At 35.0% G+C, this 16,435-nt stretch overlaps 1 protein-coding gene across 5 annotated transcripts in view; it reads right to left on the bottom strand.

Moving 5' to 3' along the window:
* NCKAP1 (NCK associated protein 1) overlaps positions 1–16,435 on the bottom strand; it is a 103,338-nt gene that overhangs the window by 56,159 nt on the left and 30,744 nt on the right. For 3 of the 5 annotated variants that reach the window (XM_025460420.3, XM_025460418.3, XM_049106238.1), the window contains 7 exons: positions 10,699–10,785; positions 10,453–10,509; positions 9,587–9,729; positions 9,413–9,503; positions 6,451–6,588; positions 5,299–5,347; positions 694–850 (listed from right to left, as the gene is read on the bottom strand). In XM_025460420.3, the coding sequence (XP_025316205.1) occupies positions 694–850; positions 5,299–5,347; positions 6,451–6,588; positions 9,413–9,503; positions 9,587–9,729; positions 10,453–10,509; positions 10,699–10,785 (722 nt within the window). Of the gene's footprint in view, positions 1–693; positions 851–5,298; positions 5,348–6,450; positions 6,589–9,412; positions 9,504–9,586; positions 9,730–10,452; positions 10,510–10,698; positions 10,792–16,435 lie in introns of all 5 variants that reach the window. The other 2 variants (XM_025460419.3, XM_025460417.3) reach the window with 1 other exon arrangement.

Raw genomic sequence — 16,435 nt, forward strand, 5'->3', positions numbered from 1 at the left:
GCTAAAAAACAAAACATAATTATTTGACATTCTCAGGTACAGGGGGTCCCAGAATATTTTAGATGCTTCTAATTTCAAAAGATTTCAAAATTGCCACCAAGTCTGAGCTCAGCCTGACTTCTATACAACAGCTACAGAACCTCAAGTGGAAAGAAATGCAGGCATTAAAAATTTCAAGGACACGAATTTGTATGAACTGTTTGCTTTACAGGGAATGAATATAAATGAGTCACTTGGAACATCTTATTAAAAGGAACCGTGATTTCTCTTGTGCAGTGGTCTGAGTTCTATAATTGCTGTAATTAATTTAAAGAGGAGCTTTTGACTGATTCACATACTTAATTTTAAATAGCACTTATAAAAATGTCAAAACTCTAAAATGTATATGGTGCTTTTAGCAATACTTATGTCTAAACCCACATCATGATTTGAAAAAGAGGAGACATCTTCTCTATCCTAGAATGAAAATTTTGAAAAGGCAGAAACACTAGAAACTTTAATCTACAAAGTTACCTATAAAATTATGAATATTACCATAACAGGACAATTGTTAAAAACAACTTGCTATGGCCAGTAGGAAAGTACAGGTGATCACCACATGATCCTTCTCTATCACCAAACTTCAATAAAAATAATCTGCTCACTACCCTTCTCCAAAAAAAATAAAAGACAAGATAAATGAAAATGTCATACCCTCGTATGTTTACAAATAAGTCTTCTGCAGCTTTATGAATGTGGAAAACTTCATCCCGAAAGAGAGAGAGGCAAGAGCTACTTTGAAGAGCTAGCTTCCAAAGGTTCAAAGCTGTCGCATCAGTATTTAGAATCCCATGGCACAAAATGAAGCCAACTTTAAAGAAACAGAAGTAAATACAAATATAAAAGTATTCCAAAATTGAAATCTTTCAGTTACAAAGTTGCTTTCAAAAATTTCAGAAATATAAACATAATCACTAAATTGAGGATTTCAAGTGACAGGCAATAATTCATATACATAAAGATGGCAACATGTTTCTCTCAATCTTCTGTATACTGCAAAATCAGTTCTTTGAACCCACACTGATGAGAAAAGGAAATGTTGCTTCTGGGTTGTATAAGTCATTTTAATAAATGAATATATTTATTTATAAAATCTTTATATTTTAAACAAAAGATCAGAAGTTACTAATTAACACATAACTTGCTAATCGTTACAACTGTTAAAATAACTGAAAAATAAGGCTAATCTACTTTTCTAAATCACCAGAAGAGATGTAATGGCATCTCGTATTTTCATAGCAATTCATAGTTTACCAAATAAGTTCCATGTATATTATCTCACATGATTCTGCGGAGAAGATAAAACAGATGGTATCTTTTTCTTTCATAGTTGAAAAAATGAGGGTTCAAGGACTTACATAAAGTTATATTATTAACATGTTAGAGCTAGAGTTAGCCTCAAGTATTTACCCTATGCTGCTCTCTAGTATATGAATTCAGGTAACTCTTTCATCTTTTGTTATCTACTTTGGAAACCCTACACAAATGTATAATCATATATATGTTTGTGAGCGCTCTCTCTAGCCCTCTGAACTAGGCCACAAAACCTCAACTGTCATTCATTCAACGTCTACTCAGTGCGGGCTATACACAAAGTACTATACTGGGCCAGTTACAAATCAACCGTATTTCCCATGAAATCTCGCTAGGATTCTCAGTAGTCACCCCCACCTTTAAACAAACTCCTGAATCATTAACATACAACTTGCCATTTATCTTTTTATTTTTAGCTCAAGAACCTTCCTTTAACAGAGTTACTACACAAGCAAGTTAACTTTAAAAGAAAAAAAAAAAGATTTTATTTATTTATTCATGAGAGACCCAGAGAGAGAGAGAGGCAGAGACACAGGCAGAGGGAGAAGCAGGCTCCCTGCAGGGAACCTGATGTGGGACTCGATCCTGGGACCCAGGGGTCATGCCCTGAGCCAAAGGCAGACACTCAACCCCTGAGCCACCTGGACAGCCCCAAAGGTTAACTTTTTAAGTTACGTAGACATATTTTTAATGCAAGAGGACCCCTAAACACAAGCCAATTATACGACCTGGTACACAACCAAAGACAGAGAACACAAGCATGGAAATTTAAAGAATCCTTATGAGAAATTGTAAAAGATTCTTTCCTTATATAATGACTTAAAAAGTCATTATAAATGACTAAAAAGAGTAAAAAGAGATTTCACCTAGTGTCTTATACCTTGTGGAATACTTAGATTCACAAAATTGCTGCTGATAATTTAACATTTCTCTAAAAATATTAGCAGTTATACTATGTGTTACCATGTTTTATTTTTTAAGATATGGATTACCTCTGAATTTAGTGTATCTATTTGTTTATGATAGAATCAAAAAAAGTAAATTAATTTAAGATTGCCCAGATCAGGATAGTTTTTGTTTGTTTGTTTTGTTTTTAAGATTTTACTTATTTACTCATGAGAAACAGAGAGAGTAAGAGGCAGAGACACAGGCAGAGGGAGAAGCAGACTCCATGCAGGGAGCCTGATGTGGGACTCGATCCCGGGTCTCCAGGATCATGCCCTGGGCTGAAGACAGCGCTAAATCGCTGAGCTACCCAGGCTACCCCAGGATAGTTTATTAAATCACATTTTACCCATCTTTCCCCACCAAGGTCCCAATAAAAGAACTGAACATTTTTTTTCATTTTTTAAGCCACAAAATTGTTGGAAAACAAGATAAAAGACCAATACTAGACAAGAAAGTTGGAGAAAATCTTTTAAGAAAGAATCAACTATCAATTTAAAAAGAAACAGAAATTAGTAACACAAAACTCTAGAAATGAAAAAGAAATCTTTTCCAAGGAGTCCTTCTGAGTGCAACCAATATAGTAAGAACAACAGGGTAAGTTATTTTATAACTGCATTCCAAAAAGCTGGGTCTTCAACATTCCAGACTCTCAGTAACTCTTGGCCCCAGGTTACAATCTAGACCTGTGATCCTCAAACTTTAGCTTGTATCAGCACTGGAAAGGCTTATTAAATCACACTGCCACGATCCATTTACAGTCTATGTTGGTAGGTCTAGGCCGACATCAAGATTCTGTGTATCTAACAAGCTCCTAGGTGATGCTGCTGACCCAGGGACCACACTTTGAACTAATCTAAAGCAAAGTGCTAAAGAAAGTAGACTATCTTCTACAGAAAAAGTCCTACTATGAATATCAGGGTCAAAAAAGCACTGAGCTGGAGTTAATTCTTAACCTCTGTTAACTCTACTCAAGGCTCAGCAAAGCTCAGAGTTAACACTTTCCATACTTCAGCAACTGTTATCATACCAAATCTATCTGCCTTATATATGACCCTGTGTAGCCTGCCTTCTGACCCACATCCCTGCCCATCGTACAGAGCCTTGAAATCAGCATTCCTGTATAGCCTGGGGGAACTAGTGCTATTAATTCTAGAAGTCACCCATGCCACCTAATTCTACTAATCACCTCTGTTCTACAACCATACTTCCATAAACATGAACAATCAGGGATCAGGATACATTTAAGCAAAATCAACACTTTGAAAGCTGTCTTTTGAATCAACCAAGAGGCAAAGAATGAAAATCTTAATTATCATAATGGAAGAAAATATAAGTATCAAAAAAATGATCAATGTGAAAAATATAATTAATAAAAATGACTAAGGAGGGGCACCTGGATGGTTAAGCATCCAACTCTTGATTTTGGCTCAAGTCATTATCTCAGGGTGGTGGGATCAAGTCTCATGACAGGTTTCACACTGAGTCCCTCTGTTTGAGATTCTCTCTCTCTCTCCCCCTGCCCCACCCCGCCACTCGTGTGTGCACACTCAGAAAGAAAGAAAGAAAGAAAGAAAGAAAGAAAGAAAGAAAGAAAGAAAGAAAGAAGGAAAACCTTATTTTTTTTTAAAAAAAAAGGCTAAGGATAGGGAGTATGTCCTAAATTACTTTTCTTTCATAATAAAAACAGTGCTATTCAAAATGACAGGGCATACTGAGATTAAGTAAAGAAAACGAGTATTTAGAAATTTTCATAAAAATTTGACATTTATAGTAGAAATCTAGTAACAATCTATTAGACCAATCTAGTAATTAAAAATGTGGATTTTGGGATCCCTGGGTGGCGCAGCGGTTTGGCGCCTGCCTTTGGCCCAGGGCGCGATCCTGGAGACCCAGGATCGAATCCCATGTCGGGCTCCCAGTGCTTGGAGCCTGCTTCTCCCTCTGCCTATGTCTCTGCCTTTCTCTCTCCCTGTGTGACTATCATAAATAAATAAAAATTAAAAAAAAAATACCTTTAAAAAAAAATGTGGATTTTTTTAAAGATTCTATTTATTTACTCATGAGAGACACAGAGAGAGAAGCAGAGACACAACACAGGAAGAGGGAGAAGCAAGCTCCATGCAGGGAGCCTGATGTGGGACTGGATCCTAGGACCCCGGGATCACAACCCAAACTGAAGGCAGATGCTCAACCACTGAGCCACCCCTAAAAATGTGAGCTTTTCTTTTGTATCTTTATTACTTTATTTCTGGTAACTTTAGTAATTCACTTTCAGTTATTAGTTTAGTCATTCATATTTTATGTAAGTATCAATCTAAAAATTTGTTTAAAAAAAAACCTGATCCTTCACTATAATTTGAGGCATAATAAAAAAATCAACAAATACTGCCTAACAGTGAAAAAATCAAGAAACAAGAACTAGAGAAAGTAAAAAACACAAACTGCTTAAAATCATTCCCCTCTGCCACTGGACCGGGGGGTGATACAAGCAGCTGTATTATAGCAATTCTCATTCTCTATTTTATCTGTGTGTCACCATGTCTATTTCCCCGAAAATCTGTGAACTTTTCAGGAGCACAAGAAATTTTATCCTCCATGCATCTAACTGCCAACCATGAACCGCTATTATATGTACTGAAGTAAATCAAAACCAAAAACATTAAGTGAATAAACAAAATATTTTTTAAAATCCTTAAAAACAAAACAAAAATGTAGTTTTGACAGCTATACTGAGAGGCAACATAATACACCATGAGCCCTGGCATTAGCCTGGGTTCTTATTTTGCCTTTATCGCTTATCACGTATGTGAATTAAGCTTTAGATTCCTTATCTATAAAAGAAACGATCTATCTTGACAGGGTCATAAAAGAACTGAATGAAGTAACGCACAGAGAAGGCGCAGGACAGTGCTTAGCATAGAAGTAATCCATGTTACCTGTTATTTTTCTCTAAAAACTTAAAACCTGAGGGGTAATTACAAAACTAATTTTACTTACAGATTATCCATTTTTCCATTGCATCCAAAGAAAGATATTCACAAGGCATCTTAAAAAGAGAAGATACAAAAAAAAAAAAAAAAATCTGTGATTAAAAGAATTTCTAAAAACACAAATCCTATACCGAGTTACACTCCTTTTTTTCCTCCTAAAAATTCTTACTACTCAATAGTTGGCTCAAATACCACCATGACATATTTGAAAAGCTAGATAATAGTTTTATAACTTATATTTAAATGTGCAGTTATAAAGGACAATAAGAGCTGTGCCCCTTTCATATTTACACTCCCTGAAACCTCCCTTAAATTAATACTCCTGCTTGTCTTCAATTTGGTAAATGACAACTTCCAAATTTCCTATTTCAGAGTTTGCAGTATTCCAAAAGATAATATTTTAATCAAGTTAAAAAAGATTAATGTACATAGATGTTCACTGTCTCACCCAAATCAGTAATTATGTGTGTACTCTCCACCTGCAGAACATCTTTGTTCACAGGGAAAAGATTAAACAACACGAGGGTTAGGAGTGCCAAAACCCCCTCCCTGCGCAGCTGAAAATTCACACAGAACTTCTGACTCCCAAAGACGTATCTACTAATGGCCTACTATTGACCAGAAGCCCTACCAATAACACAAAGTCAATTAACATATATTTTGCATGTTAATACACATTATATAATGTACTCTTACAGTAAATTAAGCTACAGAAAAGAAAATGTTATTAAGAAAATCTTAAGGAAGAGAAAATACGGTATTTATGAAAAAGAAAAAACCCAAATGTAAGTAGACCCACACACTTCAAACTTGTGTTGTTCAAGGGTCAACTTTGTGAAAGAATTAGTAATGATTTTCTCGGGTTGGTGAAGATTGAGATTTTTTTTTTTTCTTTAAAACTTTCTGCTTTTTCCAAATTTTCTACCATAACAGAACAAAACATTTAAATTAGTGTAAGAAAATACTTACACTAATTGTATTAACTCAGCATCAGAATTTAGAAATAAAACTCAACAGTAGGACTTAATGAACATTTAGCAAATTTCACTGATGAGCTAATATCAATTAGAAGAAAAACTGCAACAATACTGTAAAACTTATGTTATTTTAAAAATCAACTTTACTATTTTCATTTGAAAAGGGAAAAATAGAACCATACAGTGTCAGACTGTGCAGGATTAAGCATTGTACTAGGTGCACTGATGAGACTCAATAATTGGGCATTTCTCCACTGGTCAGCTGAAAGATTCCTTCGAGGATACACCATCTGAAGAGAAATCAGTGCATCTGAAAGAGACTAAAATAGGAAAAAAGGAAGTTGAGGAATAACATTTTCCTTTCTCATTTAAATTTCAGCTACAACTGCTGTGTGTTTCTAAAACTGTACCATCCTAAAACAACAAAGCCTAATCACAACTATGCTCCGTAAAATATTTGAGAGGGTCTGGCAATCTCCTTTAGAATTTTTTTTTTAACTTCATAAAAGCAAAATAGATTCTGCATTCCTGGGCAAGAGCTTAACTCAGGAAATCATGTTACTTCCTTAGAAGTTAAAATGTTTGGCAATCTTGAGATACTTATTTCAAAAGGGGTAGGAAACCTAGTGTCATTCTTTTGTACTCTGATAATTTTCACTGAAATAACAGAACATTAGGGTTATATGACTAAGTGTTAAGAGAGCCCAACTTATTTCATATTTCTCCAAAGAATGCCTTATAAAAAAATGTACTCTATCTTAACAAATTGCTTAACTTCTTTCTGCCTCTTGGTTTGTTAACTACAGCTTTATCATCAAGATACTCAATGTTTCTTCTCATCTGCTTCTTGTTTGCTTTTAACTGTGCTTTGGTACTCATCTCTGCTTCCTAAAACTTCTGTATAAGAGTGATTCTTTAATCTGGCTGCCCATGAACTATCATGGGATTTGTTCAGGAAACAGAAAGTTATATAGTTATAACTATATAGTTATATAGTTATATAGTTTACTATAGCTTAGTAAACTAGAACCTCTGAGAGTAGACTCTAGAAATCTGTATTTTTATTATGCTCTATCAAATGATATTTTTTAAACTAAATTAATTTTAACAAATTCTAGCAAATACAAGATAGACTTTCCACTAAAACTTGGGATACTAGGATGCCTAGGTGGCTCAGTTGGTTAAGCATCTGACTCTTGATTTCAGCTCAGTTCATGATCACAGGGCCATGGGCTTGAGCCCTCTATCAGGCTCTGCACTCAGTGCAGTCTGTTTGAGATTTTTCTTTCTCCCTCTCCCTTTGCTCTTCCCCCACTCACACTCTCAAAAAGAAGAAAAAGAAAATCTTAAAACAAAAAACCTGGAATATCATCGTACATCAGAAAAAATCATAATAAGGAAATAAATGGTCTAATCCAACTGTATGATTGTCCTCAAGCAATTTAATAGCCTAGTATATGTGAATGAGTATGGAGAGTTTATTTAAAAAGAGATCCAATCCAATCTCTTTAAAAAGAGATCCCAATCCCTGGGTGGCGCAGTGGTTTAATGCCTGCCTTTGGCCCAGGGCGCGATCCTGGAGACCCGGAATCGAATCCCACGTCGGGCTCCCGGTGCATGGAGCCTGCTTCTCCCTCTGCCTGTGTCTCTGCCTGTCTCTCTCTCTCTCTGTGTGTGACTATCATAAATAAATAAAAATTAAAAAAAAAAAAAAAGAGAGATCCAACCCTTAAGCCTTTAAGGAAATTTTTATCACCTAAGTGGGAAAAAAAAAACAAATTTGAAGTGGATAAATAAAAAAAAGGTCAGACATGATTGGCAAGAAGTCAGACACAGATCCAGAGAAAAAACAAGGGAGAAGTAGGGAAGCTAGTTCAAGGTGAGGAAAAAGAGACAGATGACTAAAATCAGAGACAGATGACTATGATGTGCTCATCAACACTCTGAGGAATCCTGACACTTCCATCTATAAGGATGATTTTTACTTCAAATCTGATGCCATCTATTAGCTTGTAACTAATGATCCAACTAACTTCAAAACATTAGATATATAAATTTGTGGCTATAATACAGCTATGCAAAAATTAAACTGCAAATGCACCTTCAGAATTTTCAGAGGTAAGAAAACTAAAGGAAAATTTTGGCGTTAACAGATGCATACAAAATAGTGTATTATTAAAATGTCTAATTCTCATCATTCAAAAAGAATGAACTAAGGTTCTGAAATCTTGGCTTTTGCTCTGGTTTTGCCATTACTGCCAAATGCCTAATTGTGTCAGTTCTCCAGCGCTCAACTTCCTTACCTATAATGAGGATTTATGAGATACCTATACATTTCCTTCATGTGCTTACGTACACTGAATCAGCCTTAACTGCAGAGAAGCCATAATGGCAAGACTCCTTCGAACAGAAATTTTTTCAATGTATTGTAAAAGACAGACATTCCCAAGTATTTTCACAAAACTCGTCATTTTTTCCTCATTAAAAGGCTTTACGAATTAATATAGCTAAAATTTATCAAATACTATGTATCCAAACACTTTTTATGAAGTAACTCATTGAAACATCCTAACAACCATGAGGCAAGTACCATTACTCCATTTTTACGGATAAGAAAAGTGAGATACAATGAAAACAGTTAAGTAACTTTCCCAATATTACATACTTAATAATCGGCAGCATTGGGATTAGTATCAAGATAGTCTGGTATCAGAGTAGACATTCTCAAATACTAAATTTCACTACCTCTATACCCAATACCAAATGTGAAAACTATAATGAATGATCCCTGAGTCTCCATATACTATTTGGAATCTAACTAATGAGTGCTCCAGTTCACAATTAGATAAAACCATGCCTGCCTACTATTCATATCCCATTTTAATGTTTTTCATAAAAGAAGTTTGTTAACTCTATTCACCCTTATGTCATCTCATATGCCTATTTATTTCTTTATTCATTCATTCTTTGAGAGAGAGAAAGAGAGAGAGCAAGTGTGCATGGGTGGGCAGTGGGGGGTGGGGGCGCAGGAGGCAGAGAATGGGAGAGAATCTTAAGCAGGCTCCATGCTCAGCATGGAACCTGATGTGGAGCTCAATCTCATTACCCTGTATCTCACATGCACATTTAAAAACCAGGTCCTACCTTGCTGTGGGGTACAAATTCTTCCATCATCTTCTTTAAAGGGTTTTCATAATCCACAATCATCTGACCAAGGCGCGGATATTCTCGGTCACTTAAAACAGACATATCAAATATCAGTGAGTTGTTAGCCATCAAACTAAGAACTTCACAAAGATTTGTATAATGGAGGTCTACCTTGCTCCATGGGTCATTTCGTGAGCATAGTTGTATAATCCAATGATTGCCTTCCTTTCTTCAATTCGAGACAGCAGTATCATTAGTGTCGTATAGGTTATGATCAAATCTAAGTAGTTCTTTGTTAAATCAAAGTTTACAGTCTAGAAAACAAAAATCAAGTTTAACTCCTTATTTTGCTAACTTTTAAAGGCACAAAAATCTTCACAGCAGCTACTGAAATCCAATCTATAGTTATTTATTTTATTCCCATTTCTAAAATTCTAATTCCTTTCACCAAAAAACATACCTAAAATTTGGAAGTTACAGATAATAGTTTTGTGTTGGTGACACAATTTTATGGATGAAAAAAAGTTGTTATTGCCTTAATTGGTAACAGTTTAAAAGAATAAACAAAACTAGAATAACAAGGAATATGGAGCCAATCTCACTAAGCAAGAAAAAGAAGTATTAAATAAATAATAAAAGTCATTCAATAAGTAAATTGTCACCGGAGACATTCTTCACTTTGATTTTCTGTATATAGAAATTGTCTCACCTAAGAAAGATCCCATCAAGTATGTCTTTTACAGAGAAAAATATTATTCACTTAACTTTTTAAAAGACCTACTAAAATAAAATACTAGAATTAAGAACTATTTCCCAATATGTGCAAGACTCATACTCAGTGACAATTAAATAAACAAAAACAGAGAATACATTATAACTTCTTACCTTAAAAAAATGCTACAAAATAAGCCAAATTAACAATGCTAAAATTTCACACACTAGTCATGGAGATTTTTTCTAAAGAAAAATATTCAGTCTCCTTAGTTCTATTAGAAAATCAGAAGAGAACTGGAAACTTTTCTGAAAATAATACTTACAATATCAAAGAAGACTTGGCAAACATCAATAGTATTCAGCAATTCACAAACATGGTCCTAAAAATAAAAGCTGATTTTAATCTTTCACCTATATAAATAATACTGAATTTAGAAAACACATACAAATAAAATACATTTTAATTTTTAGTTCTAAGAATTCTAATGTTATTATCTACAAGTTACAAAGCAATTTATACAATTAACAAACATCATTCTATGTTAAATTTTACATATTAAAATACTTACCTTAAATTCCATAACATCTACAAATGTGAAATAGTACAATGCCAGATTTTTCAGAATCTCTGATTTTTCTTTCTGTAGCTGTGCAAGCTGTTGCTGTAAAAACAAAATCAGAATGCATTATTCATTCAGAACAAAGATATTTAATATTACTACAAACTATCTTCTTTTATGATTACTATATGGAAGCACAAGCTCTTAGAACAACATCTCTAGATGACTAAGGCTTTTTTAAAAAACCAAAATACTTGAGACAGCAATTGCTAAAGTGATCAGCAACTGACAGCGTGAGGCTATAAAACCAATCAAAGCAGATTAGTATCAAACTGTACTACTATTAAGGAAAGTTGGAAAATGTTAGGAAAAAATACAAATGAACTCTTCAAAAAAAATTAAAAACAACTCATGAGCATGAGCACATTACTAGAAGTGAGAGGGGGAAAAAAAGATGAAAAACACTGTAACTTACACTACAAAAAAACAATATGCTTTATAAATTTGGAACTTACCAAAAAGAACATCCAGGCAAAGCCACGTTACGCATGCAAAATAAAATGTAGATACAAACATAAAATACAGTAACGGTTCCCTGACCAGATCCACAAAACACAATAATACATTAAACAAAAGCAAAAAACCACAACAACAAAAAAAAAAGAAATGAGAAAGAAGCAAACCTAGAGTTAAGACACAGGTAAACATGAAAGAGGGAAATGTGAATATAAAAGATAAATATTATTCAATCAGCTGTATTATTAAATTTACAGAAGTACTAAGTTTTCTTTTTAAAACTATTGATAATTCTGAAAGAATCCAGGTAATAACTTAATGCCCTGTATCCTAAGATTTACAGAATTCCAGTAAACTTTTTAGAACCTTTGGTCCTGAGTGCAGTCTACAGAATAGCAACTCCACACCATTTAGGAGCTTATTAGAAAAGCAGATTCTCAGGCCCACAGATCTACTGAATCAGAATTAGCCTTTTAACAAAATACCCAAGTGATCTGAATGTACATCAAGTGCCTGAGAATCTCTTGTCTAGAATATGAGAAAACTAGAAAATATGGGAAAGTGGCTTGAAATAACAATCTGGCTATCAAAATCCATAGTGTTGAAGCTCTCAGGCAGTTCTTACTTCTACAGGACGGCCGGGGGGAAAGATGCCTCTGCATAATCGAATTGAACCATCATGAAAAGCCAGAAAATTACAGCACTGCGTCTATCATCAAGGGAAGATCTTAAAAACTGTAACAAGAGTATTTAAAACAGCAAGCACAGCAGTCCGGAAGACCAGCTAATACAAGGTAAACTACCCTGAAGACTGCAGTCCCTGAAGACATTTAAAGAATTATGTTGAGAAAACACGTGTAAATGAAGTACCTCATTACTTCCCCTAAATGCCAGACTTACTGAAGGGTATTCTTACAGTGACGTGTAATTGTCTTTAGCTTTGTCTATGAGAGTAACGGACTTTATTTTGAACAATATACGTTTCAAAACAATTCCATGTTCATATGCACGTTTTTAGTCATCACCACTCGTACGTAACATCAAGCAGATACTTAATTAAAAATGATTCTATTTCTGGGGGGTGGTAGATGGTCAAAATGCGTGAAGGGGAGTGGGAGGTACAGGCTTCCGGTTATGAGTCAGTCACGAGAACAAAAGTCCAGCACGAGGAATACAGTCAAGGGTGTTACAGCAGCACTGCAGGTAACAGATGGGAGCCACCCTGGTGGTGAGCACAGCATTAACACGTAAACTTGTGGAATCACTACGTTACACACCTGAAACAAATGTGACGTCGAGTGCCAATTATACTTTAATTAAAGATAATGTTTAAAAGATTATATTTCCTCAGATTATACTACTTTTACCTTGGTTCAACATTAAACATATATGATTTATGTCTTAGTTCTTTTTCTTTTCAGTAGCTTAAATTTGAGTTTTGAAATAGGTGAAAGTAGACTCATAATAAGAAGCAAGAATATAATTCAGTTGCTACTGAGCTTAATTATTAATAGTACCTCCTTTCAATTTCAGCATCTTAGTTTAGACAAGAAAAGACACAGTCACCATCTCATTATGGCTTTAATGATCTTTTATACAAACCTCATTTTACATACTGAGAAACTGATGCACATAGAATGTAAAAGGCCTATCCTGACATTATATAACTACTTCATGGCAGGGCAAGGATTAGAAATTTCATTCCCTTTTTCCTAATAAAATGAATATTCTTTCTACCATTCTGCATGCCCACCAATTTCCCTTTTTAATAAAATCTCATCGTGGTCTAAATTTCTCATTCCCTTTTATTTTCCCCAAACCATATGTACCTAGCTTCTATAGTGACTAAAAGAAATGCACTCAACTAATGAATGTCTGAATTCAAAACAGTCACGTTTTCAAGATCCTACACAATTTGGTCCTAAATTTAATTTACCTTTTCAATCTAAAATTTCCCCTAGAGGGCAGCCCGGGTGGCTCAGCAGTTTAGCGCCTGCCTTCAGCCCAGGGTGTAATCCTGGAGATGGGGATCAAGTCCCACATCAGGCTTCCTGCATGGAGCCTGCTTCTCCCTCTGCCTGCCTGTCCCTGTCTCTCTCTCTCTCTCTCTCTCTCTGTGTCTCATGAATAAATAAAATCTTTTAAAAATAAATAATAAAATTTCCCCTACATTCATTCATTCACACACAGTAGCCAAAACAAACTACACACTATTTTCTATACACATCTCATGTTTTGTTATTGTTTCTTCAACTAAGTCATCCAAATCCCACTCCTCCAAATCACTCAGTTTAAATGTTAACTGTTTTCAAGAAACCATCCCTGAGGGCACCTGGGTGGCTCAGTCGGTTAAGTATCTGACTCTTGATTTAGGCTCAGGTCATGATCTCTGGGTTATGGGATCTTGGTCCTTTGTCAGGCTCCACACTCAGGGCAGAATTTGCTCCAGATTTTCTTTCTCTGCTCCCAACCCCTGCTCGTGTGGGTGCGCACGCTCTCTCCTCAATCTCTCTCTCTCTCATAAGTAAATAAATAAATGAAAAAATAAATAAATAAATAAATAAATGAATGAACGAATAAAATCTTTAAAAAAAAAAAAATCCCTGATTAAACTTCTTCCCTGAAGCAAACATCTCTGTCCTCTAAGTGTGTATAATTTCTAATAATACCAGTTTTTACCTTGTATCTCAGTGTCTCCCACACTACAAGACACTGTACCAAAAATATCTTCAATCTCCATAGCCCATATCCTATAGCTCTGCATATAAGAAAGTATCCAATATATACATTTATCAGGAGTGATTTTGACAAATTAAAAAGCCTTTTATGTCAACAACAGATGGCAGGTTTGGGTGTTTTGTAAGAAAGCCTACCTCTTATGCAACCATGACTCAATAACTTCACATCTCAGAGCCTATTACCCTAATCATAAGCCAAAATAATGTACATGAGAACATCTGACACTGCCTGACACCCAGAAGCTACCCATTAGATATTAGGTGAATAACAAAGGGGGCTCACAGACCACTTCTTCAAAACAAGCAAAAATAAAGCTATTTTAAATAATCCCAATCCCACTTACAGTACTTCTAATAAGAGTTGATATTAAGTAAGCATGAACTCCTTGCCAGACTTTGTTCCAAATATTCTACAAGTATTTCACTCAATCCTCTCAATTATGTTCCCTCTTTAATGAAAATAAATTCCATAAAGCCATGCATTAAAGAGTTGAATTATAACAAAGAACAAAAGTATCTACAATTTTCAGACTTCCACCACAAAAAAAATGTTACCTTTTAGTTCTTAAAGTGAAGGAGAGTAGATACTACTAAAAAGTACTTAATTTTAGGTTCAACATTCAGAACAAGGTTTATTTAATTCATCACCTCATTGTTTTTATAGAAAACAAAAAGCTGGAAATAGTTTAAGTAAATTAGCAAATTGTTTGATGTTACAGAACATTAGAAAACTACAATTTTGAGAATAATTCATGAATTTCATTAATACTTTAAAAGCATATCATAGGGGGCATCCCTGGGTGGCTCAGCGGTTTAGCGCCTGCCTTCCGCCCAGGGCATGATCCTGGAGTCCCGGGATCAAGTCCCATGTCCGGCTTCCTGCATGGAGCCTGCTTCTCCCTCTGCCTGTGTCTCTGCCTCTCTGTGTCTTTCATGAATAAATAAAATCTTTTTAAAAAATGAATAAATAAATATAAGCACCATCATAGATCTATAAATTAACTATATACATTGGCAAAATATTTGTACAATGCTTTCCTTAAACTTTCATTTCAAACTATGGGTCATATTCTTAACTTTCAAGTAAAATATGTAAAAATTGAAAATAAAAAGGATAAAGATTAGCCATGCAGATTATATCTTTGCCCTGAAAAATCCTGGTAATCAATCTTTGCCAAATTAAGAAGCATTTTCCACACAAAGTAAAAACTTGAAATGTGTGTGATATTTACTTGTTTTCTTTTTCAAAGAAAAACTACTGGCAACTTACAATAATGGAACCAATGCCTAAGCAACTCACTGATTTTCAAGATAGATAAATGTGGCTATTGTTCTTTATTCACCTGTGTCAATTACTACCTTCTTTCATTATCAAAATTGCTTATACATAATATTTTTCTTGATCTAAATTATGCTAGTATTTTGTTCCTCTTAAAAAATAACCAAGTACAGAAGTTTGGTCTCAGGGAATGCTTTCTGCAGTTTCTTGGTAAGATACTCTACTCTAAAGCAGGTTTTTAAAAATATGAGTTCCAAGAAGCTACTTGGGTACATCTCTTTTAAGGAACTGTCAGCTTCCCACCCTCATCAACTCTCTGCTAGCCCACTACACTAGCCTCCGAACTGGTCTCCAGACTTCATCTCTTGCCTCTTCAGTCTTCACATAGAAGCAGGAGAGTGCAAATTTTAAAGCAATATACTACCTCAAGGGCGGCCTGGGTGGCTCAGAGGTTTAGCGCCGCCTTCAGCCCAGGGCCTGATCCTGGAGACCCTGGATCGAGTCCCACGTCAGGTTCCCTGCACAGAGTCTGCGTCTCCCTCTGCCTGTGTCTCTGCCTCTCTCTCTGTGTCTCTCATGAATCAATAAATAAAATCTTAAAAAAAAAAAATACTACCTCAAAAAACTGATTCCAATAATAGTTATGCAAGATATTGATACTGGGTGAAGAATATATGGGCACTCCTCACTATTTCTGCAAATTTTTAAAGTCTAATACCATTTCAAAATAAAAGGCTTTTAAAAAAATTCCAATGGTTTCCCATCACACTTAAAATACAAAGTCCCTACTAGTGCCTCAGAAAAAAATTTAAATAGGACACCTATCTTTAAGACCTCACCTTCTTTCATGTTCCTCTAGCCTCACTCAGTAGTTGTCACTACTGGACTTCCTGCTCTATCAACTTCACCACCCTTGGCCCTACCTCAAAGCCTTTGCACTTGCTATTTCTCAAATCTGGGATGCTCTTGGCCACTTGTTTGCATAGCTCACTCCCACACTTCTCTTCAGAGATGCCAACATTAGACCCTTTTCTCTAAAATAGTCTCTTCTTCCTCATTACTCTCTTAACTTCTTATCCTGCCTTTTTAGTTCTTTCTACCACTTATCTCCAAATCAAAGTACGTATTTATTTCCATTAATTATTGACTAAAATCTCAACTTGAATTTAAATCCATGAGAGCCAGGACATTTGTATTATTATCTACTGTATCT

Source organism: Canis lupus, chromosome 36 (assembly GCF_003254725.2).
Source record: "Canis lupus dingo isolate Sandy chromosome 36, ASM325472v2, whole genome shotgun sequence".
Taxonomy (NCBI): Eukaryota; Metazoa; Chordata; class Mammalia; order Carnivora; family Canidae; genus Canis; species Canis lupus.